Below are 23,748 nucleotides of genomic sequence, written 5' to 3'. Positions count from 1 at the left end.
CTAAATGGGATAGAGTTTGTCAAATGTGTTCAATCAGTACTTAGAAGAACCAATGAAAGAGTGTGAGATACTGGATTTACCATTGGGGAATGAGACAGGGCAGGTGGTAGAAGTTTGTATAGAGGAGCAGGTGACCGCAATGCCATTAGCTTAAAAGTAAATATGCAAAATGATAGGTTTGGCCCATGGGTTAAGATGCTAAATTGGAGAAAGGTCGATTTTGATGGTATCAGAAAGGAACTGGCAAGTGTGGATTGAGACAAGCTGTTGTATTTGTTAAGTGGGAGGCCTTCAAAAATGAAATTTTGAGAGTACAAAGCTTGTATGTGCCTGTCAGAATAACAAGTGTAGGGAACTTTAGTTTTCAAGAGATATTGGGGCCCAATTTAAGAGAAAAAAGGTGTTTAGCAAGCAAGAAAAGATTAGGTGCTTATGGAATATAAGAAATGCAAGAAAACACTTAAGAAAGAAATCAGGAAGTCTGAAAGAAGGCATGAAGTTTCTCTAGCCAACAATCTGAAGGAGCATCTTAAGGGATTCTGCAAATATGTTAAGAGAAAAAGGATGGCAAGGGATAAAATTGGTCCTCTGTAAGATAGAATGGTAATCCATATGTGGAGCTAAAACAGATGGGAGAGATCTTAAATGAATTCTTTACATCTGTATTTACTCAGAAGATGGACACAGAGTCCATAGAGATGAGGCAAAGTGGCATCAACTTCATGGACCCTGTACAGAGGAGAAGGTGAGGCAAATCAGGGTGGATAAGTCCCCAGGGCCTAACAAGGTATTCCCTCAGACCCTATGGGAGGCAAGTGCAGAAATTGCCAGGGCCCTAGCAGAGATATTTAAATCATCCTCAGTGATGGGAGGTACCAGAGTATTAGAGGATAGTCAATGTTGTTATGCTATTTAAAAAAAAAGGCTCCAATCATAAACCAGGAAATTATAGATCGCTGAGTCTGACATCAGTTGTGGGAAATTTATTGAAAGGTATTCTAAGGGACCAGATAGATACAGTAAGTATTTAGATAGACATGGACTAATTAAGGATAGTCAGCATGGCTTCATGCATGGTAGGTCATGTCTAATCAATCTTTGAGTTTTCGAGGAAGTTTCAAGGAAAGTGATGAAGGCAAGGCAGTGGAAGTTGTCTACATGGACTTTAGTAAGGCATTTGACGAGGTCCTACATGGGAGGTTGATCAAGAAGGCACAGCATTCAAGGCGAGGTAGTAAATTGGATTGGACATTAGCTTTGTGGGAGAAGCCAGAGAGTCATGGTAGAGGTTCGCCTCTCTGACTGGAGGCCTGTGACTAGTGGTGCGCCGCAGGGATTGGTGCTAGGTCCTTTGTTGTTTGTCATCTGTATCAATGACTTGGATGATAATGTAGTGAACAAATTTGCTGATGACACCAAGATTGGGAGTGTAGTGGACAGTGCGGAAGGGTATCGTGGCTTGCAGAGGGATCTGCCCCGACTGGAAAAATAGGCTGAAAAATGGCAGATGGAGTTTAATGCAAACAAGTGTGCAGTGTTTGCTTTGGCAGAACCAATCTGGGTAGGTCTTACACCGTGAACGGTAGGGCACTGAGGAGTGTGGTAGAACAAAAGGATCTGAGAATACAGGTCCATAATTTGTTGAAAGTGACGTCACAGGTTTGGAAAGAAAGCTTTTGACACATTGGCCTTCATAAATCAAAGTATTGCGTACTGTGCAGAAGATGGAATGTTATGTTAAAGTTGTATAAGATGTTGATCAGGCCCAATTTGGAGAATTGTGTGCAGTTTTGGTCACCTACTTATAAACAAGGTTGTAAGAGTACAAATAAAATTTACAAGAATGTTGCCGGGTTTGGAGGACTTGAGTTATAAGGAAATATTGAACAGGTTAGGGCTGTATCCTTTAGAATTGTAGAAGATTGAGAAGAGATTTAATAGAAATGTACAAAATTACAAGGGATATAGATAGGGTAAATACAAGCTGATGTTTTACCCTGGGGTTGGGTGGGATACAACAGAGCTCATGGGTTAAGGGTGAAAGGTGAGAAGTTTAAAGGGAACATGAGGGGAAACTTCTTTACTCGGAAGGTTGTGAGTGTGGAATGATCATGTGATCTCAATTTCAAGAGAAGTTTGAATGGGTACGTGGATAGTTTGGATATGGAGGGCTATGGTCCTGGTGCAGGTTGATGGGTGTAGGCAATTTAAATGGTTGGCATGGATTAGATGGGCTGAAGGTCCTGTTTCTGTGCTGTACTTCTGTATGACCTTGTATCGATTTGTGTTAGAGACTGCTTTTGATTCACAAAGTGGATAAGCAACAGACATAATGTGCTAGCTGTGAAACCAGAAGAGCCGAGTGAAAGACATGAAGGATTTGGATTTGGATCAAGATATACCTTCAGTGGAGAGTACTGCTTGTGCAATAGTGCATTCAGTATGATAATTTCAAGTTTAAGATCACGGATCAAGTTAGACCACTACCAGAAGGGGGAAATCCTCTTCACAGTTAGTTCCATCTATAATCCTTTAGGAATCTTGAGCCCAGTTGGTGCTATCTGTTAAGAATACAGGCAGTCCCCGGGCTACGAATGAGTTCTGTTCCTGAATCCGTCTTTAAGTCGTATTTGTACGTAAGTCGGAACAAGTACATCCAGTATTATTTAGAGTCAGTTAGTCAAACGTTTGTCTTAGTATATAGTATATATTTTACCTTTCTATGAATATAAAACACTTAAGAAGCATATGTATTCCAATAATTAAACCACTACGTTGCTTAGTAATAATTGTAGCTTTCATCGGGGCAGGGCCTTTCACATGCTCCATTATTCTCACTTTATCCTTTATCCTTTAAAATTGTTCCGATCGTTGACCGACTGTAGCCTAACGCTTTTCCAATGACCGATGACATTTCACCTCTTTCCAAACGCTTTATTATTTCCACTTTATTTTCAATCGTGATTGCTTCCCGTCAACAGAACAGAAACACTGCGGGTGGCGGGTCCCGACTTCCGCCGGCTCCCAAGATCCGCTGGGTCCTAAGGACCACCGCACTGAGACAGGTTAAATGGGACAAGTGGGGGCTGTGCTGGGTTTGGGTATTTGATCCTCCTCAATATTCCGCGTCGGAATTTAAACTGGGGATGGCAGTGTTTTCTTTTACGAGGTCAGATTGCGAGCTCAACATCAACCCGGCGCTCTCGGGAGGGGTCTGTCACTGGATCAAACTCGGGAACCACCATTCTTGAGCCCGGCGCTGATCTCACTGTGCCACCAGATGACCGGAAAAGGAGGGGGTTAGGGTGAATCTTGCTAAGAAAAATTTAAGCCAAATACAAAGTTACACACTCAACACAGTGTCAACGGCAACGACTTAAAATGGCGAAAGGCGTTGTGACCCGACTTAAAATCGTGGACGGCATTCTCCTTCCTCGGTTTGTAAGTACAAGTTGTTCGTAAGTCGGACGTTCGTAACTCGGGGACTACCTGTATCCTGCAAGAGCTATGAAAGAAAAACCTGGGCTAGGATGATACTATGCCAACATCAGTTGCTCTTGAGTGAACAAGCTGGCTAGAAGAACTCTGTCAATTGGAATACTTCAAGGTTGTCAGATGTTTGAAACCCTTGGATTTCAAAGAAGTTACTGCTGCAGACTTGTACCATTTTACAGACAGCGAAGTTGGCTATAGAGCAGTGACCTACCTATCATTGCACAACACCCGCTCTCAAGTGCACGGTGCTTTTATCATGGGAAGATCTAGGGCAGCTTTGTTGAAGTCAGTTTCATTAAAGCTCACCGCTGCTACGATGGCAAGCCATATGGACACATTGTGGAGGAAAGAGCTGCACATATGGCTTCAGGACTCAGTGTTTTAGACTGATAGTACTACGGTGCTAAAGCATAGCTAGAATGAAACATCCCGGTTCCAAACTTTCATCGCAAAGAGTTTCAGACATTCTTAAGGTCTGGCAAGCATCTCAATGGAAGAATGCAAACTCTTCAAGCAACCTGGCAGATTTGGCCTCTAGAGCGTAGAGGGTGAAAATGTTGGCTGTGGTGAATTTAACGTATGGAAGCAAACATTGAACTTGAATGGGTCAAGGACAGTGGAAGCAGACAGAGCAATTGTCTTTGTTCCTGCCATGTGCTTGGAGATGGAGGCTGTCATTTTGTAGAACTATTTTACATCCTCCATTTTGTGAGATGAAGTTGCTTTGCTTTCTGTGTTTTAAAGTAGACTCAAAGAAGCTACTTGTGAGATGATCTTTGATATAACGTAACATGCAGGTTTGTAAGTGTTGTGGTTGGTGCCTGCCTGGAGTGATTCGAGCTGGTTACTGAAGAGAACAAAGAGCCATAAATTACTGATTGTCACTCACTGGGAAGAGGGCAATAAATGGATGCTGGCCTGGAGCAGAGCCAATAAAAAGGTGTTAAAGGTCAATCAGATGACCTAGCCAATGACACTGGAATGAATTGGTAAGGAACGAACATAAAAGTAGACACTTTGAGTGTGCTATCAGCAATAACTCTCTCAAGAGACCCACCATTGCAAGGAAGAACCCCCATCTCGGGCTGGGCAAAGAAAGGATCGATCATCTGGCCAATGGTGATCCCCTATTTTGGTGTTATAAATTGGAAAAGTGGTCTGAGTGAGTATTGGTAGAGAAGGAACAGTAAAATTCATGTTCTACAGCTGTTGGCCTGGGATCAACATTAATTACGTTGTTGTTTATGCAGACAATAAAGTGCGAGCTTTGGTTAATTACAAGTTGCGTAGTGAACTTCCTGACCTTGTTCCGTTGACGAACAGTGAACAAAGGCATTCCTGAAGAATGAGACATGGGTGTCAGAGCCTCAAGTATCTTCAGCCTAAAACAAATGGCCTGTGAATTTTAGTTTACCAGTCAGGGCTAAACCTGGAGGACTGGTGGATGACTCTTAGTCTGGCCTCTACCCTTTGACCTGTTTGGCATGGTTGACCCTACCAAGAACTAAAGCATAAAGCCACAACTCCAGCCAACATAGCTCCCTGGGTCATTTAGGCACGCGTCTCCAAATCCCATGACGGGGTTATGGTCCTCTCAGAGGGGTTAGAATTGTGATAGTGTAATAATTAATGGGCTGAATGTAGGGGCCATGTATCTATTTTCTGTCTGTATTGTATATTGTGTTTATTTTGGTATTCTGCCAAGTGTGTTAGACATGGTAGAAGCAAATGAGGACAGTTACGTCGTCACGCTTTGTCCTTGTTACTTGTTTAGTCTTGATGAGCCGTGGATTTTTTGTTGTATGTGTAGGACTCTAATTCTGATATTGCTAATTAGAATGCTTAGTTACACTGATTTAAATGCTAAAGTTGCTACAACACTAGTTTCATTAGATTTTTATCAAAACAAGATTATTCGTCTTTGCTAGTTTTGTAATAAAGGGCTCGATTTGGAAGCACGTCATACAGTCTCTCAGCGGTTTTGGTTTGTTTTCAAGTAACTGCTACAGCATGCTTGCTTTTATTCGTCAAGGCCTTGAGCTTAAGAGTCAAGAAATTATGTTGCAGATTTGTAGAACTCTAGTTAGGCTACATAGAACAGTACAGCACAGCACAGTACAAGACCTTCGCCCACAATAACCTACTCCAAGTTTAATCAAACTCTTCCCTCCCACGTAGCCTTCCATTTTTCATTCATTCATTCATTTGCCTATTTAAGAGTCTCTTAAATATCCGGAACATATCTGCCTCTGCTTCCACCTCCACCCCAGCAGTGCTTTACATGTGCACTTATCACTCTCCATTTAAAATAAAACTACCTTTGAGATCCTCCCTATGCTTTCCTGCGATGCCTGCTTATGTTGGCCATTTCCACCCTGGCTGTCTGCGATCTGTGCTTTCTATTGTATTCGGTTCTGGTTGTCCCATCACAGGAAGGCTGCAGGGCTTTCGAGAGGGTGGAGATGCTGTCTGGGTTTGAGGGTATGTGCTGGAAGGCGAGGTTGAACAAACTTGAGGATGATAGAGGCTTATAAAACTGGGAGGAAGAGGTAGAGTAGACAGGTTTATATTTTACCCTGGGTGGAATAATCTAATACATAAAGTGTACATTTAAGGTGAGGTGGTTAAGTTTAAAGGAGATGAGTGGGGACAATTTTGTTGCAGAGAGAGAGAGAGAGGTGAGTGCCAGGGTGGTGCAGCCAAACACAATGGAGACATTTAAGAGGCTTATGTATGTACAGAGAATGAAGTGATAAGGACTGTGTTGTAGGGAGAAAGGATGAGGTTCCCTGTTCCCATCCCGTGTTCCAAAGATGGTGGGAGTAGTTGGGTTAATAGGCCACTGTTAATTGTCTCACTCGCGTGTGGGGTAAGTAGGGCGAGGGTTGAGGGAAAAGTAGGGAGAAATGTTGAGCAAGCTTAGGGCTTTTCTCTTTGGAGCAGCAGGATGACTGGCTACTTGTCAGATGTATGAAATGATAGGTTGTGTGGACAGCTGACCCCTCTTTCCCATGCTGGAAATGGCTAATACAAGAGGGCATAATCTCGGTGATTGCAGGACAGTATATGGTGGGTGTCGGGTAGTTTTTTACACCTAGTGATAGGTATGTGGAATGCACTGCCGGGGTGATGGGAGAGCTGGATACTTCAGGGACATTTAAGAGATTCTTGCATGGTAGAAAAATGAAAAATATGCTTGTTGATCATGGCGTAAGTTAAACGAAAGGCACAACATCGTGGGCATGTTCCAGAATGAAACAGGATTGGTGTGAGTAGTTGATGCACAACACAGACTCATTGGGCTGAGCAGATAAAACACTCAGCTAGTCAGACAGCGTCTGTGCAAAGCGGAATTAACCTTCTCCCTCTGCCTGATCTTGGGTTTTCCTGTCAGCTCAAGGGAAGAAACACTTATCCTATCAAGTCTTGCTGGCTGAGAGAGCTTCTCAAACTGCCCCACATTTCCCTTGCCATTTCCTTCCCCCCACCCTTACTAGCAATTTAATTTTTCTTTCCACCCACCCCCTCCCCTCCCCACCTCTGCTGGTGTAATTCACAGAGGGCGATTTGCCTTCTGCTGAGGGGATAGAGCTGAGGGACTTTCCACACCCAAAGGGTGCTGGGAAAGAGTGGATTGTTGGGGTGGGGGTGATCTGAAACTCACTGCCAGGCGAATGCTCCACATCTGAAACTCACTGCCAGGCGAATGCTCCACATAGGAGCAAAACAGGCCTTTCGGCCCATTCAATTTGTGCTGGCTCATTCAGGTGTGCCCTGTTTCATTCTACCCCCGCATTCTCACCAACATCCAATTAGCTCACAGGTTCCTCAGTAACACTCAAAACTCTCAACTTGCTTCATGTCTGTGGGAGCTTGCTGTGCTCCAGGGGGGCTGTGTGAGAGACCATAAGAGCAGGACTTGGCAGTCAGGCCCATTGAGCCTGCTCTACCATTCAATTAGATCACGGCTGGTCTGGTAATAGACTGAGCTCCACCTACCTTTCTTCCCCCCCCCCCCCCCCCCCCCCGAACCTTTAATTCTCCTGCTTTGTAAAAATCTATCTGACTGTGTCTTAAGTGCATGTAATGAGGGAGCCTCTACTGTTCACCTCCATGGGAAAAACAGTTCCTTCTCATTCCTGTCCTAAATCTATTCCTCTGAATGCTCCCGATTTCCAATCTCACCCAGCAATGAAAATAACTTCCCTGACTCTTTCTTATCTGTGTTTCTAAAAGATTCCTGCTCATTTTTCTGAATTCCAGTGAGTTTAGTTCCAGGTGACTCAGTATCTCCTCATAGGTTAACCCCCTCATCTCCAGAATCAACCCAGTGAACCTGTTCTGCACTGTCTCTAATGCCAGTATATCTTTCCTCAAGTAAGTGGTAATGTACATTTTGTAAGGTTGAATTTGGAGTACAAGGTTAATGGAATCCTAGTATGTGAAGGAGCAGAGGTATCTTGAGGTCCAGGTCCATAGGTTCCCCTGAAGTTGCCAACAAGTTGATAGGGTGGTTAAGAAGGCTACCTTAACCTTTAATATTCATAGATGTGAGGATGCGGGAAGGCGGGCAGAACCTGAATAAAACAGCTGTAGAAACATCAAGCTCTTTCTCTCTTTGGATTTCAATCTCAGGTGGCGCCAAGTGATGAAGACTTGGAGGAGTTTGACACCAGGACTCCCTATGACCTGGACATGGTGAAGCAAAAGTTTGACGAGGGTGATTACACTTCGGTGGTGAGTCTGGAGCAAGCGAGGAGCCCGGGGAGAGATGGGTGTTCAAATTAATATGACTCCACACGGTCCTGTCAGACACAGAATGACGCCCCCTCCAGATATCCCATCGCAAACACCCAGGATCAGACACAGTGAAGCTCCCTCTATACCATCCCATCACACACTCCCGGGGTCAGACACAGAGTGAAGCTCCCTCCAAATATCCCATCACACGCTCCTGGGGTCAGACACCGTGTGGAGCTGTTCAGATTGAACTGGAAGAAATTGATGAAAACTGCTGGATAAAGTGTATTGCATATATTGGAGGAGGTGCAGTGGTCCTGAACATCAGAGTGAGTGGCTGTTTTAGTGTGGAGGCTTCTTTTGGAGCTTTATCCACCTGTTCGGACTGTGTTTGTTGACATCTGCTAACTGTCTTGCTTCTCACTATGGCTGCTGGCAACTTACCAGGAAGCCGTTTCACTCCAAAAGCAGGGAGAGATGCATAGTTGTTGTCCTGCTAACACTGGGAGAACACCCCTTCCTCCTGCCGTGCTGTGTTTCTCGATCAGTGTGGGTTCAAGAGCATTTTGGATGTCTTGATCTTCCATGGCCTGGGAGTTCCTCAAGAGCGATGGAGCCTTTCCCAGCATTGGAATTTCTGGTATCGTGCTAAAAGGGACTCTTGACTGCTGGCACTTCCCTACTGCCCCAGCAACAGATGATTCCTCTTCCACCCTGCTGGATCATCTGTGACTTGCTCCAGCTCTTCTTAGGGCCCCAAAAAGTTACGGTGACCGGACCAACAGGGTCTGCTAATATCACAGGAGCTGTTTAACTGCAGGAAGTTGCAAATTTTTCTATCCAGGAACATCACTCACTCCACGAATTTTATCAGCAGATGCTGCCGCTACATTTTGAGTAGTGCTTATTCTATCTGTTTCTCATTTTGGACTGTTATGCCACCACACTGGTTCGGTCTCCTGGCAGTCACAGTCCTCCGGGGAACTAGGCAAGGGCGGCTGCCTCTCCATTCTCAGACAATGCCTTGTTTCAGTTGGTGGAGGATGAACGCAGGGTGCAATGCATCTTTCAACCTTGAATAAATCTGGGATAGTGCTTGGAGGCCATGGAGCACATTGTTGGTGTAGATGATACATTGGCCTCTGAGAAAGCGTTTGGGAAGGTGCTGTTCTACCTGAGGACTGGCAAGTTGGTGCACTGGGCTCTCAGCTGGGGGGATCACAGTTAGAGACACATTTTTGAAGATGGAGCTCATGACCACTCCCACACAACGGGCCTACTGGGCCTAAACACCTCCCTCTGCAACTGGATCCTTGACCTTCTGACTGGGAGACCTCAGTCCGGATCGGGAGCAGCACCTCCAACACCATCGTACCGAGCACGGGGGCCCCTCAGGGCTGTGTGCTCAGTCCACTGCTGTTCACTCTGCTGACCCATGACTGTGCTGCAACACACAGCTCGAACCATATCATCAAGTTTGCCAATGACACGACCGTGGTGGGTCTCATCAGCAAGAACGACAAGTCAGCTTACAGAGAGGAGGTGCAGCGACTAACGGACTGGTGCAGAGCCAACAACCTGTCTCTGAATGTGAACAAAACAAAGGAGATGGTTGTTGACTTCAGGAGGGCATGAAGCGACCACTCCCCGCTGAACATTGACGGCTCCTCGGTAGAGATCGTTAAGAGCACCAAATTTCTTGGTGTTCACCTGACGGAGAATCTCACCTGGTCCCTCAACACCAGCTCCATAGCAAAGAAAGCCCAGCAGCGTCTCTACTTTCTGCGAAGGCTGAGGAAAGTCCATCTCCCAACCCCCATCCTCATCACATTCTACAGGGGTTGTGTTGAGAGTATTCTGAGCAGCTTCATCACTGCCTGGTTCGGAAACTGCACATCTCGGATTGCAAGACCCTGCAAGTCTAGAGGTCAGCTGAGAAGATCATTGGGGTCTCTCTTCCCGCCATTACAGACATTTACACTACACGCTGCATCTGCAAAGCAAACAGCATTATGAAAAACCCCACGCACCCATTATACTAGTGGTCGCCAACCCATCGATCGCGATCGACTGGTCGGTCTTTGAGACCTTCCCAGTAGATCCAAAAAAAAAAAGAAAAATAAATACACAAATACTGTTGAGAGATTGTTTCCGGGTTGCGGGGGTTTTAGTTCCGTTCTTTCTGCCCAGTGCACATGCGTGTAGCTCCCCCGCCACCCACTGGTCCCCAACCACCGGGCCGCAAGGAAACAATATGAGTCAGCTGCACCTTTCTCATTCCTTGTCACACCCACTGTTGAATTTGAACACACGCGAGGTCATTACCCAAGCGCGTCAGGGATCACTGGTTGGCCTCGGGTAACTGGCCACTTCGTCTGGCCGGCGAGAAGTGCCGTTGCTACCGGTCTGGAGCGCGGACAGATGAGTGCCCTCCTCTGAACCTGTTTAGTACAACGAATGTTCGTGGGGAACCAGGTGCTAAAATATTCACAGACGACCTAATTCGGGTTCAGGGTTCCGTAAGTATCAGAGCAGCTACCTCGCTGTGATCTACTGAAACAAACTTTTGTCGGCCGATAGATCCTACAGTGGGGGGCGGGCGTGTCCTGTCGCACTCCTCGCTCGGTCGGTTGATCGCTCTCTCCGACTGCGACCCTGGTACAGGACAAACGCACCTGGCCAAGGCGGTGGGTGGTTGGTCGCTCGCTCCTTCCGGACTGCGACCGCCGCGGCCCCCGGTACGGGAACAGACGCACCAGACCAAGGGCGGCAGGCGTGAGGCTGGAGTTTGGGCCCAGAGGCTGTCTAATGAGGCAATGAAGCCCTCAAAACTGCTTTGGTACCCTGAGTCCATGCACCCTGCACTTAAATACAAACTCGCTGAGTTTTTTTCAGCGTTAAAAACATGAGCAAGAGGTAAGTGCTGAGAGCCAAGTAAACTAAATTGCAGAATAGACTGGACATAAGGAACCTGCTTCGAGTATCACTGTATTCCGGTCGTGTTAAACCCCCACCCCTGTCAGCCAGTCCACAAGAATATTGTCAAAATGAAACCGGTCCGGGGGCAAAAAAAGTGTGGTGACCCCTGGTGTTCATACATTATTTCTACTTCCGGGTTGCGGGGTTTTACTTATGGTCTTTTCTGCCCCAGTGTGCATGCGTGTAACTAATCGATTTAGAGTCATCTTGCCTTTCACTAAGGCCGAGGTAGGGGATCTTGGGCTTCAAAAGGTTGGTGACCACTACCTTATACAAACACTTCTCCCTCCTGCCGTCTGTGAAAAGGCACCGAAGCATTCGGGCTCTCACGACCAGACTATGTAATGGTTTCTTCCCCCAAGCTATCAGACTCCTCAATGCCCAGAGCCTGGACTGACACCTTACTGCCCTATTGTCTTGTTTGTTATTTATTGTAATGCCTGCACTGTTTTGTGCACTTTATGCAGTCCTGGGTAGGTCTGTAGTCTAGTGTAGTTTTTTTTTTCCCTTGTTTTTTACGTGGTTCAGTCTAGTTTTTGTACTGTGTCATGTAACACCATGGTTCTGAAAAACCGTTGTCTCATTTTTACTATGCACTGTACCAGCAGTTATGGTCGAAATGACAATAAAAGTGACTTGACTTGATCCTCGGGCACCGTCCCCTCACACATTTCTGGGGTCAGACACTGAGTGAAGCTCCCTCAGCACAATCTGTCATGCTCATGGGGTCAGACACACCATTCCATCACACACTCTTGGGGTCAGACACAGAGTTAAGCTACCTCAACACTGTCTCGTTGCTTGAAAACTAGAAATCTCTGGGTGCAGATAGCCTGCTCGGGGGGAGTGTAATCGTGAAATGAGGATCCATCCATTGACTCCCCTCAAGTGTATCCACCTTAAACCTTTCCTCACCCGCGTCCCCTTCCTGCACCTTCACCCTCTTGTTCAGACTCCTCACCTTGCGCTCTCCCTCCCTGCAGCTGGGTTTCTCCGACGATGTAGTACGGATCATTCAGAGCAGCATCAACGAGGAGCTGGAACATCCTGATGCCAAGCGAGCCAGCATCTCTGCCAAAGCCTACTTCATAAAGGTACCTCCCCATTAGTCCCGCTTCGCTTCCCTGACCCGAGTCTCCAGCAACTGTTCCCAAACACTTTGCGCTGAGGCTAGAAAGTCACTGATGCTGGAAACCTGAAAAAAACAGGCCATGTATACGAAGGCTTGGCAGGTCAGCCAGCACCTGGCAGAAGAGGGAGAGCATTTACCTCAGACCCTTCGTCAGGAGGCAAACTTCTCAAAGTGGTAGGGGTGGGTGTAGGGGAAGGGGGGGTTCACAGACAGGGAGGGCTGTAGGAACGGGAGGGGGTTACAGAGACAGGGAGATCACTGAAATGGGAGGGGTACAGGGGAGGGATGTGGTCACAGAGATAAGGAGGGGTGTAGGGGCCAGTGGGGATCACAAAGGCAGGGTGGAGTGTAGGGGCTGGAGGGTGTCACAGAGATGGGGAGGGGTGTAGGGGCTGGAGGGTGTCACAGAGATGGGGAGGGGTGTAGGGGCTGGAGGGGATCACAGAGATGGGGAGGGGTGTAGGGGCTGGATGGGATCACAGAGATGGGGAGGTGTGTAGGGCCTGGAGGGCGTCACAGAGATGGGGAGGTGTGTAGGGGCTGGAGGGCGTCACAGAGATGGGAAGAGTGTAGGGGCTGGAGGGCGTCACAGAGATGGGAAGAGTGTAGGGGCTGGAGGGCGTCACAGAGATGGGAAGAGTGTAGGGGCTGGAGGGTGTCTCAGAGATGGGAAGAGTGTAGGGGCTGGAGGGTGTCTCAGAGATGGGGAGGTGTGTAGGGGCTGGAGGGTGTCTCAGAGATGGGGAGGTGTGTAGGGGCTGGAGGGCGTCACAGAGATGGGAAGAGTGTAGGGGCTGGAGGGTGTCACAGAGATGGGAAGAGTGTAGGGGCTGGAGGGTGTCACAGAGATGGGAAGAGTGTAGGGGCTGGAGGGTGTCACAGAGATGGGGAGGTGTGTAGGGGCTGGAGGGTGTCACAGAGATGGGAAGAGTGTAGGGCCTGGAGGGTGTCTCAGAGATGGGGAGGTGTGTAGGGGCTGGAGGGTGTCACAGAGATGGGGAGGTGTGTAGGGGCTGGAGGGTGTCACAGAGATGGGAAGAGTGTAGGGGCTGGAGGGTGTCACAGAGATGGGAAGAGTGTAGGGGCTGGAGGGTGTCTCAGAGATGGGGAGGTGTGTAGGGGCTGGAGGGTGTCACAGAGATGGGGAGGTGTGTAGGGGCTGGAGGGTGTCTCAGAGATGGGGAGGTGTGTAGGGGCTGGAGGGTGTCACAGAGATGGGGAGGTGTGTAGGGGCTGGAGGGTGTCACAGAGATGGGGAGGTGTGTAGGGGCTGGAGGGTGTCTCAGAGATGGGGAGGTGTGTAGGGGCTGGAGGGTGTCACAGAGATGGGGAGGTGTGTAGGGGCTGGAGGGTGTCTCAGAGATGGGGAGGTGTGTAGGGGCTGGAGGGTGTCACAGAGATGGGGAGGTGTGTAGGGGCTGGAGGGTGTCACAGAGATGGGAAGAGTGTAGGGGCTGGAGGGTGTCACAGAGATGGGAAGAGTGTAGGGGCTGGAGGGTGTCACAGAGATGGGAAGAGTGTAGGGGCTGGAGGGTGTCACAGAGATGGGGAGGTGTGTAGGGGCTGGAGGGTGTCTCAGAGATGGGGAGGTGTGTAGGGGCTGGAGGGTGTCACAGAGATGGGGAGGTGTGTAGGGGCTGGAGGGTGTCACAGAGATGGGAAGAGTGTAGGGGCTGGAGGGTGTCTCAGAGATGGGGAGGTGTGTAGGGGCTGGAGGGTGTCACAGAGATGGGGAGGTGTGTAGGGGCTGGAGGGTGTCTCAGAAATGGGGAGGTGTGTAGGGGCTGGAGGGTGTCTCAGAGATGGGGAGGTGTGTAGGGGCTGGAGGGTGTCACAGAGATGGGAAGAGTGTAGGGGCTGGAGGGTGTCTCAGAGATAGGGAGGTGTGTAGGGGCTGGAGGGTGTCACAGAGATGGGAAGAGTGTAGGGGCTGGAGGGTGTCACAGAGATGGGGAGGTGTGTAGGGGCTGGAGGGTGTCACAGAGATGGGGAGGTGTGTAGGGGCTGGAGGGCGTCACAGAGATGGGAAGAGTGTAGGGGCTGGAGGGTGTCACAGAGATGGGGAGGTGTGTAGGGGCTGGAGGGCGTCACAGAGATGGGAAGAGTGTAGGGGCTGGAGGGTGTCTCAGAGATGGGGAGGTGTGTAGGGGCTGGAGGGTGTCTCAGAGATGGGGAGGTGTGTAGGGGCTGGAGGGTGTCTCAGAGATGGGAAGAGTGTAGGGGCTGGAGGGTGTCACAGAGATGGGGAAGTGTGTAGGGCCTGGAGGGTGTCACAGAGATGGGGAGGTGTGTAGGGGCTGGAGGGTGTCACAGAGATGGGAAGAGTGTAGGGGCTGGAGGGTGTCACAGAGATGGGAAGAGTGTAGGGGCTGGAGGGTGTCACAGAGATGGGAAGAGTGTAGGGCCTGGAGGGTGTCACAGAGATGGGAAGAGTGTAGGGGCTGGAGGGTGTCACAGAGATGGGAAGAGTGTAGGGGCTGGAGGGTGTCACAGAGATGGGAAGAGTGTAGGGGCTGGAGGGTGTCTCAGAGATGGGAAGAGTGTAGGGGCTGGAGGGTGTCACAGAGATGGGGAAGTGTGTAGGGCCTGGAGGGTGTCACAGAGATGGGGAGGTGTGTAGGGGCTGGAGGGTGTCTCAGAGATGGGGAGGTGTGTAGGGGCTGGAGGGTGTCACAGAGATGGGGAGGTGTGTAGGGGCTGGAGGGTGTCACAGAGATGGGGAGGTGTGTAGGGGCTGGAGGGTGTCACAGAGATGGGGAGGTGTGTAGGGGCTGGAGGGTGTCTCAGAGATGGGGAGGTGTGTAGGGGCTGGAGGGTGTCTCAGAGATGGGGAGGTGTGTAGGGGCTGGAGGGTGTCAGAGATGGGGAAGTGTGTAGGGCCTGGAGGGTGTCACAGAGATGGGAAGAGTGTAGGGCCTGGAGGGTGTCACAGAGATGTGGAGGTGTGTAGGGGCTGGAGGGTGTCTCAGAGATGGGAAGAGTGTAGGGGCTGGAGGGTGTCTCAGAGATGGGGAGGTGTGTAGGGGCTGGAGGGTGTCACAGAGATGTGGAGGTGTGTAGGGGCTGGAGGGTGTCACAGAGATGGGAAGAGTGTAGGGGCTGGAGGGTGTCTCAGAGATGGGGAGGTGTGTAGGGGCTGGAGGGTGTCAGAGATGGGGAAGTGTGTAGGGCCTGGAGGGTGTCACAGAGATGTGGAGGTGTGTAGGGGCTGGAGGGTGTCACAGAGATGGGAAGAGTGTAGGGGCTGGAGGGTGTCTCAGAGATGGGGAGGTGTGTAGGGGCTGGAGGGTGTCTCAGAGATGGGGAGGTGTGTAGGGGCTGGAGGGTGTCACAGAGATTGGAAGAGTGTAGGGGCTGGAGGGTGTCACAGAGATGGGGAGGTGTGTAGGGGCTGGAGGGTGTCACAGAGATGGGAAGTGTATAGGGGCTGGAGGGTGTCACAGAGATGGGGAGGTGTGTAGGGGCTGGAGGGTGTCACAGAGATGGGAAGAGTGTAGGGGCTGGAGGGTGTCAGAGATGGGAAGAGTGTAGGGGCTGGAGGGTGTCACAGAGATGGGGAGGTGTGTAGGGGCTGGAGGGTGTCAGAGATGGGAAGAGTGTAGGGGCTGGAGGGTGTCTCAGAGATGGGGAGGTGTGTAGGGGCTGGAGGGTGTCACAGAGATGGGGAGGTGTGTAGGGGCTGGAGGGTGTCACAGAGATGGGGAGGTGTGTAGGGGCTGGAGGGTGTCTCAGAGATGGGGAGGTGTGTAGGGGCTGGAGGGTGTCACAGAGATGGTAAGAGTGTAGGGGCTGGAGGGTGTCACAGAGATGGGGAGGTGTGTAGGGGCTGGAGGGTGTCACAGAGATGGGAAGAGTGTAGGGGCTGGAGGGTGTCACAGAGATGGGGAGGTGTGTAGGGGCTGGAGGGTGTCTCAGAGATGGGGAGGTGTGTAGGGGCTGGAGGGTGTCTCAGAGATGGGGAGGTGTGTAGGGGCTGGAGGGTGTCACAGAGATGGGGAGGTGTGTAGGGGCTGGAGGGTGTCTCAGAGATGGGAAGAGTGTAGGGGCTGGAGGGTGTCTCAGAGATAGGGAGGTGTGTAGGGCCTGGAGGGTGTCACAGAGATGGGAAGAGTGTAGGGGCTGGAGGGCGTCACAGAGATGGGAAGAGTGTAGGGGCTGGAGGGTGTCTCAGAGATGGGGAGGTGTGTAGGGGCTGGAGGGTGTCACAGAGATGGGAAGAGTGTAGGGGCTGGAGGGTGTCACAGAGATGGGGAGGTGTGTAGGGGCTGGAGGGTGTCACAGAGATGGGGAAGTGTGTAGGGCCTGGAGGGTGTCACAGAGATGGGGAGGTGTGTAGGGGCTGGAGGGTGTCACAGAGATGGGGAGGTGTGTAGGGGCTGGAGGGTGTCTCAGAGATGGGGAGGTGTGTAGGGGCTGGAGGGTGTCACAGAGATGGGAAGAGTGTAGGGGCTGGAGGGTGTCTCAGAGATAGGGAGGTGTGTAGGGGCTGGAGGGTGTCACAGAGATGGGAAGAGTGTAGGGGCTGGAGGGTGTCACAGACAGAAAGGGCGGTGGAGGCTGTAGGGGGTTACAGTTCACAGTGCAATGAAAAACGACTTGCAGCTGCATCAGAGTCTGAACATTCACATAAATGGGGCAGCATGGTGGTGTTACAGTCAGTGTAATTGCTTTACAGCACCAGAGATCACCGATCGAGGTTCAGTTCCTACTGCTGTCTGTAAGGAGTTTGTATGTTCTCCCGTGACCGTGCGAGTTTCCACCAGATGCTCTAGTTTCCTCCCACTTTTCAAAGACGTAAGGTTTCCGGTTAGTGGGATGCGGGCAAGCATGGTGGCACTTGCAGGTTGCCCAGCAACTGACAGGAAACAATGGGGCAAAGGATTCATTTCACTCACTGTATGTTTTGATATACATGTATCAAATAAAAGTAATCTGTAAATCCAATTAAACATAAATTATACACAATATTTTACAAGAAAGAACACAACTAGAGCAAGCAAATCAAAGTCCATTGTAGGGCAAAGTGATCACAGTGTTGCTATTATGATGCAGTGATTAGGGTTCAAGAATTAAATGGTTAAAGGGAAGTAGCAGTTCCTGGACCTGGTGGTGTGGGAGTTCAGGCTTCTGTACTTTGTGCAAAATGGGAGCTATGCCCAGATGGTGGGGATATTGGCAGCACCTCCTGTAGATAATACTGATGCTGGGGAGTCCACAGCTCTCTGCGGCTTCTTGCGTTACTGCGTTTTCAAATTGCTGTACCAAACAGTGATGCATCCGCCTCCCACACGAACGCGCATTGGGCTGGAATGTCAAAAGGAATAACGTTGCCTTCTCTCTCAATATCTCCCCCACCCGCCCATGCCACCTGGGGACAGCAAATGGAGCGCATCTTCCCGTGGTTCAAGGTGGAGGACTCCAAATACTGGGAGGACAGCGGGAGTTTACCCAAGTGAGTAGCCGTAACTCGCTGCCTGTACCAGCCCATCTTCCCAGGGGAGCCACACATCTCCTTCCATCATACTTCAGATACCAGTGTCTCCCCCCCACCTTTGTACCTCAGGATATTCCCAAGTGACCAGTAGTGGGATGTGGTGATGGAGGGGTGTTCTGTGGGAAGATCAGTTGGACGGGTGCGGGTGTGAAGAGTTAAACCGATGTTACAAGTGTTTGCCCCTGGTGGAGTTTTTTTCATGAAATGAAGGCCATTCATTCATGCCTAATTTTTATTTTCTGACTTCTCCCTCTAACCCTTGACTCTGCCTTAAGTTAACATGGTCCCCACTGCCCTCAGTGACAATGAATTCCACAGATTGACCAGGCTCTGACAGAAGAAATTGTTCCTCATCTCTGTTTAAAGGCTTGTCATTCTATTTTGAGGATGTGCCCTTTGGTCCTAGACTCTGTGACTGACAGATACAGTGCTCACAAAAAGTATTCACCCCCTTGGAAGTTTTTGACACTGATCAACAGAAAAAAGACTTTTTTGTGTCAAAGTGAAAACAGATCTCTACAAAATTAATAACAAATATAAAGCACAAAATAATTGATTGCATAAATATTCACCCGGAATAAGTATTCACACCAAATTGTCAGTGGTGCAGCCAATTGTTTTTAGAAGTCACATAGTTAGTTAAATGGAGATCACCATGTGCAGTCAAGGTCTCTCAATTGAATATAGCAAAAATACACCTGTATCTGGAAAGTCAACCTCTGGTGAGTCAGTATCCTGGCAAAAGCTACACCATGAAGTCAAAAGAACACTTCAAGCAATTCTGTGAAAAGGTTATTGAAAAGCACAAATCAGGAGATGGAAGCAAGAACATTTCCAAGTCACTGAATATCTACTGGAGTACAGTGCCAGCACATTTTTCCTTAGATACGGAGCACACACTACTCTAAATGTGGGCTGACTAATTCCTTACAAAGTTTCAACAGTACATCCTTGCTTTTGTATTCTAATCCTCTTGAAATGATTACTAACATTGTACTTGCCTCTCTTACTACTGCAAGTTAACCTGTAGGGAATACTGCAGTAAGACTCCCAAGTCCCTTTGCGCCGCCAAGTTCTAAATTTGATCCCCATTTTTAAAAAAAACAACCAAAACTTTTATTTTTCCTGCCGAATCCCACACTGTGGTTATGGACTGGAAGGGAAATCCTCTCCACTGTTACAGAATCCAACAGCCAAACAGCAGGAGTGGGCGTCAGATAGGACAACAGGGAACAGGAGAGGTTGCGATGTGACTGCTCAGAAGAATAGGTTTTGTGTGTTGGTCTTGTTTCTGATTCTCATTCATTCTTATTCTTTCTCTCTCCCTCTCCCTCTCCCCCTCCCTCCCTTCCCCACCACATTCTCTCCCTCCCTGTGTGTGTCCTTTCACTCTTCTATACCTGGCTTTTTTATATCTTTTTATCTTGGATTACTGCCCCTCTCTCAATTTTTCTTTCTCTGTCTCGCTGCTCACTGCCCACTCACTATCCTCTGTCTCCCTTCCCTCACTTCCATCCCACCCTCTGCCCCTCCTCCCTTCACCCTTTCCCCTTCCACTTTTCTGTTATCCCCTACCCATCCCCTCCTTCACCTGCCCTGACCTTTACCTTGCCATCACCCTCAACTTCTCAGTGGCGTCCACCCTAATGCGGTGGTACCCCCTTCTCTGGACCACATGTACGCCCAGTGGCGGGAGCAGACGGATGCCATCACCTCCCGGAAAGTCCAGCAGACCAACGGCCAGCAGCAGACAGAGTGTGGGGGCGCCAGTGCCCAGGACGAGCTTCTTGGTGAGTACCTGACTTATCCCTGGCTGGTGGTTGATAGGGAGATTTGAATACTCTCCCCCTCACCAAACTCAGTCCTCTTGCACGGCGCTCCCTCCCCACCATCCAAAACCTCCCATGGTGTGGCGTCTCTCCCTCCTCACTGCCCTCTCAAGACTCTAGAGTTAAATCTTAACCTGTGGACATCCTCCACCTCCTGGCACCCCATGACCGGTTTAGGGAATTCCTCCCCAACCCCTGTAAACAATGGAAATGCTGCTTCCGAGCTGATCACCTATTGTGTGATCTCTCTGCGCTCCTGAGGCCGTCCTCCTTATGAGGTGCAATCGGGGAGCCCCTAGAGGCAATATAGTGGAAACGATGCTTTAACTCTCAGGACCCTCCTTCCCTTCACTGAATCATGGCTCCACTTGAGGGGTGTGCCATTGTTTTCATGGTCAGGGAGCTGCGGGGACGAGTGGGCGCTGCAGGGTCCTGGCTGACAATTTCCCCCGGTGTCTATTTCAGGTAGGAAGAGTGAGATGTTGGATCCCAGTGCTACCTTCGGCCCTGAAGACGGACGGCAGTGCGCCTTGTGCCTGAAATACAGCGACGACAAGGTCAATGTACGTGCTTCCCCGCTGTCCCTCTGGTTGCCCTGGGAGCACAGAAGGAACCTGACCTGGCTATGGTCTTTCTGTCATAGAGCAGTGCAGCACCGTACAGGCCCTATGGCTGACATCAGTCTGACCCTTCCCTTCTCCTCCACAGCTCATCATTTTTTTTCATCCATGCGCCTATTTAAGAGTTGCTTTGATTGCCCCAATGTAGTTCCTCTACCGCCACCCCTAACAGCGTGTTCCACACACCCACCACACTCTGTGTAACCTACCTCTGACATCCCTCCATACTTTCTTCCAATCCCCTTAAAATTATGCCCCCTTGTGTTAGCCATTTCCACCCTGAGAAAAAGTCTCTGGCTGTCCTGTTCTGATCTGTGCCTCATATGGTGTAATATGCCTGTATCAAGCCATTCCCACACTCATGAGTTCTCCATCACCGAACTTACCCCCCCCACCGTTGCAACATCTCTTCTTTCCCTCCTCTTTTCCCCCTGTACAACAATTGCCAAGCCTCTCATCCTCTGGAAGTACTTCCTCACTGAACCTCATCTGCACACCACTCACTCCTCCCCTTCCTAGCTGCCCCCACCCTCTCAAATCTTCACTTCCCCGCTCTGTTTCACAACCCATTCCCCTTGTCGCCCCACTCTCTCCATCCGCTCCTTGTTTGCCCACCCCCAACTCTACCCCACACTCCTTGCCCCCTTCCCACTTCTCTCTCTCCCTCTTCAGCCCCTGTCCCCCTCTCCACTGTTCCTTGATCTCTCCCTCTCCATTCCAGCTCAGCCCTCCAACCGTCTGCGCTGGTTGTGGTGCTGTGTAATATGTCCAGGGCTAGGTGTAATGAGAGAAGATGTAGTTATTATCCCACACTCTACCCCATGTGGTTAAGTACTGTCTGATTTACTCTTTACTGTTAGGGTTGATTTCTGATCGAGGAGCGAGTAATTATAACTCTGGGAGTCATTGCAACACCATTCTTTGCAGTATTTTAAAGCATTTAAGTTGTTTACTGTTGTTTCCAGTACACTTGTCCGTCAGTGAGACAGGAGTGTGGCTTAGTCAGCAGAACTGCTAACTCTCAGCTCAAGAGACACAAGTCCAATCCCGGCCTCTGGCACTGAGTGTGAGAGACTCGTTCCCCCCGGTGACGGTGTGTGAGAGTGACCTGTTGACCAGTGTGAGTGAGTTACTGAGTGTGTGTGTCTAACCTGTCCTCCAGGGAGGGTCTGTGAGTGTGTGTGTGTGTATGTATATATACACGAGACCTGAAGCCAGTTAGTGAGTTGAGTGTGTGTGTGAGAGAGACCTGTCCGCCAGTGTGTGTGTGCATACCAGACCCGACACCAGTGAGGGGGGGTGTGTGTGTGCCTACCAGACCCATCTCCAGTGAGGGGGTGTGTGTGTGTGCATACCAGACCCGACACCAGTGAGGGAGGGGTGTGTGTGTGCATACCAGACCCGACACCAATGAGGGGGTGTGTGTGTGTGTGCATACCAGACCCAACACCAGTGAGGGGGGGGGGTGTGTGTGTGTGTGTGCATACCAGACCCGACACCAATGAGGGGGGTGTGTGTGTGTGTGCATACCAGACCCAACACCAGTGAGGGGGGGGGGGTGTGAGTGTGTGTGTGCATACCAGACCCAACACCAGTGAGGGGTGTGTGTGTGTGCATACCAGACCCAACACCAGTGAGGGGGGTGTGTGTGTGTGTGCATACCAGAACCGACACCAGTGAGGGGGGTGTGTGTGTGCATACCAGACCCATCTCCAGTGAGGGGGGTGTGTGTGTGTGCATACCAGACCCAACACCAGTGAGGGGGGGTGTGTGTGTGTGCATACCAGACCCAACACCAGTGAGGGGTGTGTGTGTGTGCATACCAGACCCAACACCAGTGAGGGGGGGTGTGTGTGTGTGTGCATACCAGAACCGACACCAGTGAGGGGGGTGTGTGTGTGCATACCAGACCCAACACCAGTGAGGGGGGTGTGTGTGTGTGTGCATACCAGAACCGACACCAGTGAGGGGGGTGTGTGTGTGCATACCAGACCCAACACCAGTGAGGGGGGTGTGTGTGTGTGTGCATACCAGACCCAACACCAGTGAGGGGGGGGGGTGTGTGTGTGTGCATACCAGACCCGACACCAGTGAGGGGGGGGGTGAGTGTGCATACCAGACCCAACACCAGTGAGGGGAGTGTGAGTGTGCATACCAGACCCGACACCAGTGAGGGGGGGTGTGTGTGTGCATACCAGACCCGACACCAGTGAGGGGGGGGTGAGTGTGCATACCAGACCCGACACCAGTGAGGGGGGCTGTGTGTGTGCATACCAGACCCGACACCAGTGTGTGTGTGTGTGTGTGTGTCTGTGCATACCAGACACGACACGAGTGAGGGGGGGTGTGTGTGTGTGCCTACCAGACCTGACACCAGTGAGGGGGGTGTGTGTGTGTGCATACCAGACCTGACACCAGTGAGGGGGGGTGTGTGTGTGCATACCAGACCCGACACCAGTGAGGGGGGCTGTGTGTGTGAATACCAGACCAGACACCAATGAGGGGTGGTGTGTGTGTGCATACCTGACCCAACACCAGTGAGGGGGGGTGTGTGTGTGTGTGCATACCAGACCCGACACCAGTGAGGGGGGGTGTGTGTGTGCATACCTGACCCGACACCAGTGAGGGGGGGTGTGTGTGTGTGTGCATACCAGACCCAACACCAGTGAGGGTGTGTGTGTGTGTGCATACCAGACCCGACACCAGTGAGGGGGATGTGTGTGTGCATACCAGACCCGACACCAGTGAGGGGGTGTGTGTGTGTGTGCATACCAGATCCGACACCAGTGAGGGGGGAATGAGTGTGCATACCAGACCCGACACCAGTGAGGGGGTGTGTGTGTGTGTCTGTGTGTGTGCATACCAGACCCGACACCAGTGAGGGGGGGTGTATGTGTGTGTGCATACCAGACCCGACACCAGTGAGGGGGTGTGTGTGTGTGTGTGTGTGTGTGTGCATACCAGACCCGACACCAGTGAGGGGGGGTGTGTGTGTGCATACCTGACCCGACACCAGTGAGGGGGGTGTATGTGTGTGTGTGCATACCAGACCCGACATCAGTGAGGGGGGTGTGAGTGTGCATACCAGACCCAACACCAGTGTGTGTGTGTGCGTGTGCATACGAGACCCGACACCAGTGAGGGGGGGGTGTGTGTGTGCATACCTGACCCGACACCAGTGAGGGGGGGGTGTGTGTGTGCATACCTGACCCGACACCAGTGAGGGGGGTGTGTGTGTGTGTGTGCATACCAGACCCGTCACCAGTGAGGGGGGTGTGAGTCTGCATACCTGACCCGACACCAGTGAGGGGGGTGTGTGTGTGTGTGTGTGCATACCAGACCCAACACCAGTGAGGGGGGGGTGTGTGTGTGTGCATACCAGACCCAACACCAGTGAGGGGTGTGTGTGTGTGCATACCAGACCCAACACCAGTGAGGGGGGTGTGTGTGTGTGTGTGC

The 23,748-nt window shown here is 50.5% G+C and overlaps 1 protein-coding gene across 5 annotated transcripts in view; it reads left to right on the top strand.

Annotated features, from left to right (window-relative positions):
* Nucleotides 1-23,748, top strand: part of kmt2bb (lysine (K)-specific methyltransferase 2Bb) — a 180,208-nt gene that overhangs the window by 89,837 nt on the left and 66,623 nt on the right. For 3 of the 5 annotated variants that reach the window (XM_073055461.1, XM_073055476.1, XM_073055457.1), the window contains exons 17-21: nucleotides 8,131-8,232; nucleotides 12,198-12,308; nucleotides 17,725-17,798; nucleotides 19,473-19,630; nucleotides 20,135-20,232. In XM_073055461.1, coding sequence (XP_072911562.1) covers nucleotides 8,131-8,232; nucleotides 12,198-12,308; nucleotides 17,725-17,798; nucleotides 19,473-19,630; nucleotides 20,135-20,232 — 543 coding nt within the window. The remainder of the gene's footprint in view (nucleotides 1-8,130; nucleotides 8,233-12,197; nucleotides 12,309-17,724; nucleotides 17,799-19,472; nucleotides 19,631-20,134; nucleotides 20,233-23,748) is intronic. The other 2 variants (XM_073055471.1, XM_073055479.1) reach the window with 2 other exon arrangements.

Source organism: Hemitrygon akajei, chromosome 1 (genome assembly GCF_048418815.1).
Source record: "Hemitrygon akajei chromosome 1, sHemAka1.3, whole genome shotgun sequence".
NCBI classification, from domain to species: domain Eukaryota; kingdom Metazoa; phylum Chordata; class Chondrichthyes; order Myliobatiformes; family Dasyatidae; genus Hemitrygon; species Hemitrygon akajei.
Note: the sequence above shows the minus strand (reverse complement) of the source record. Positions and strands in the feature narration are given on the sequence as shown.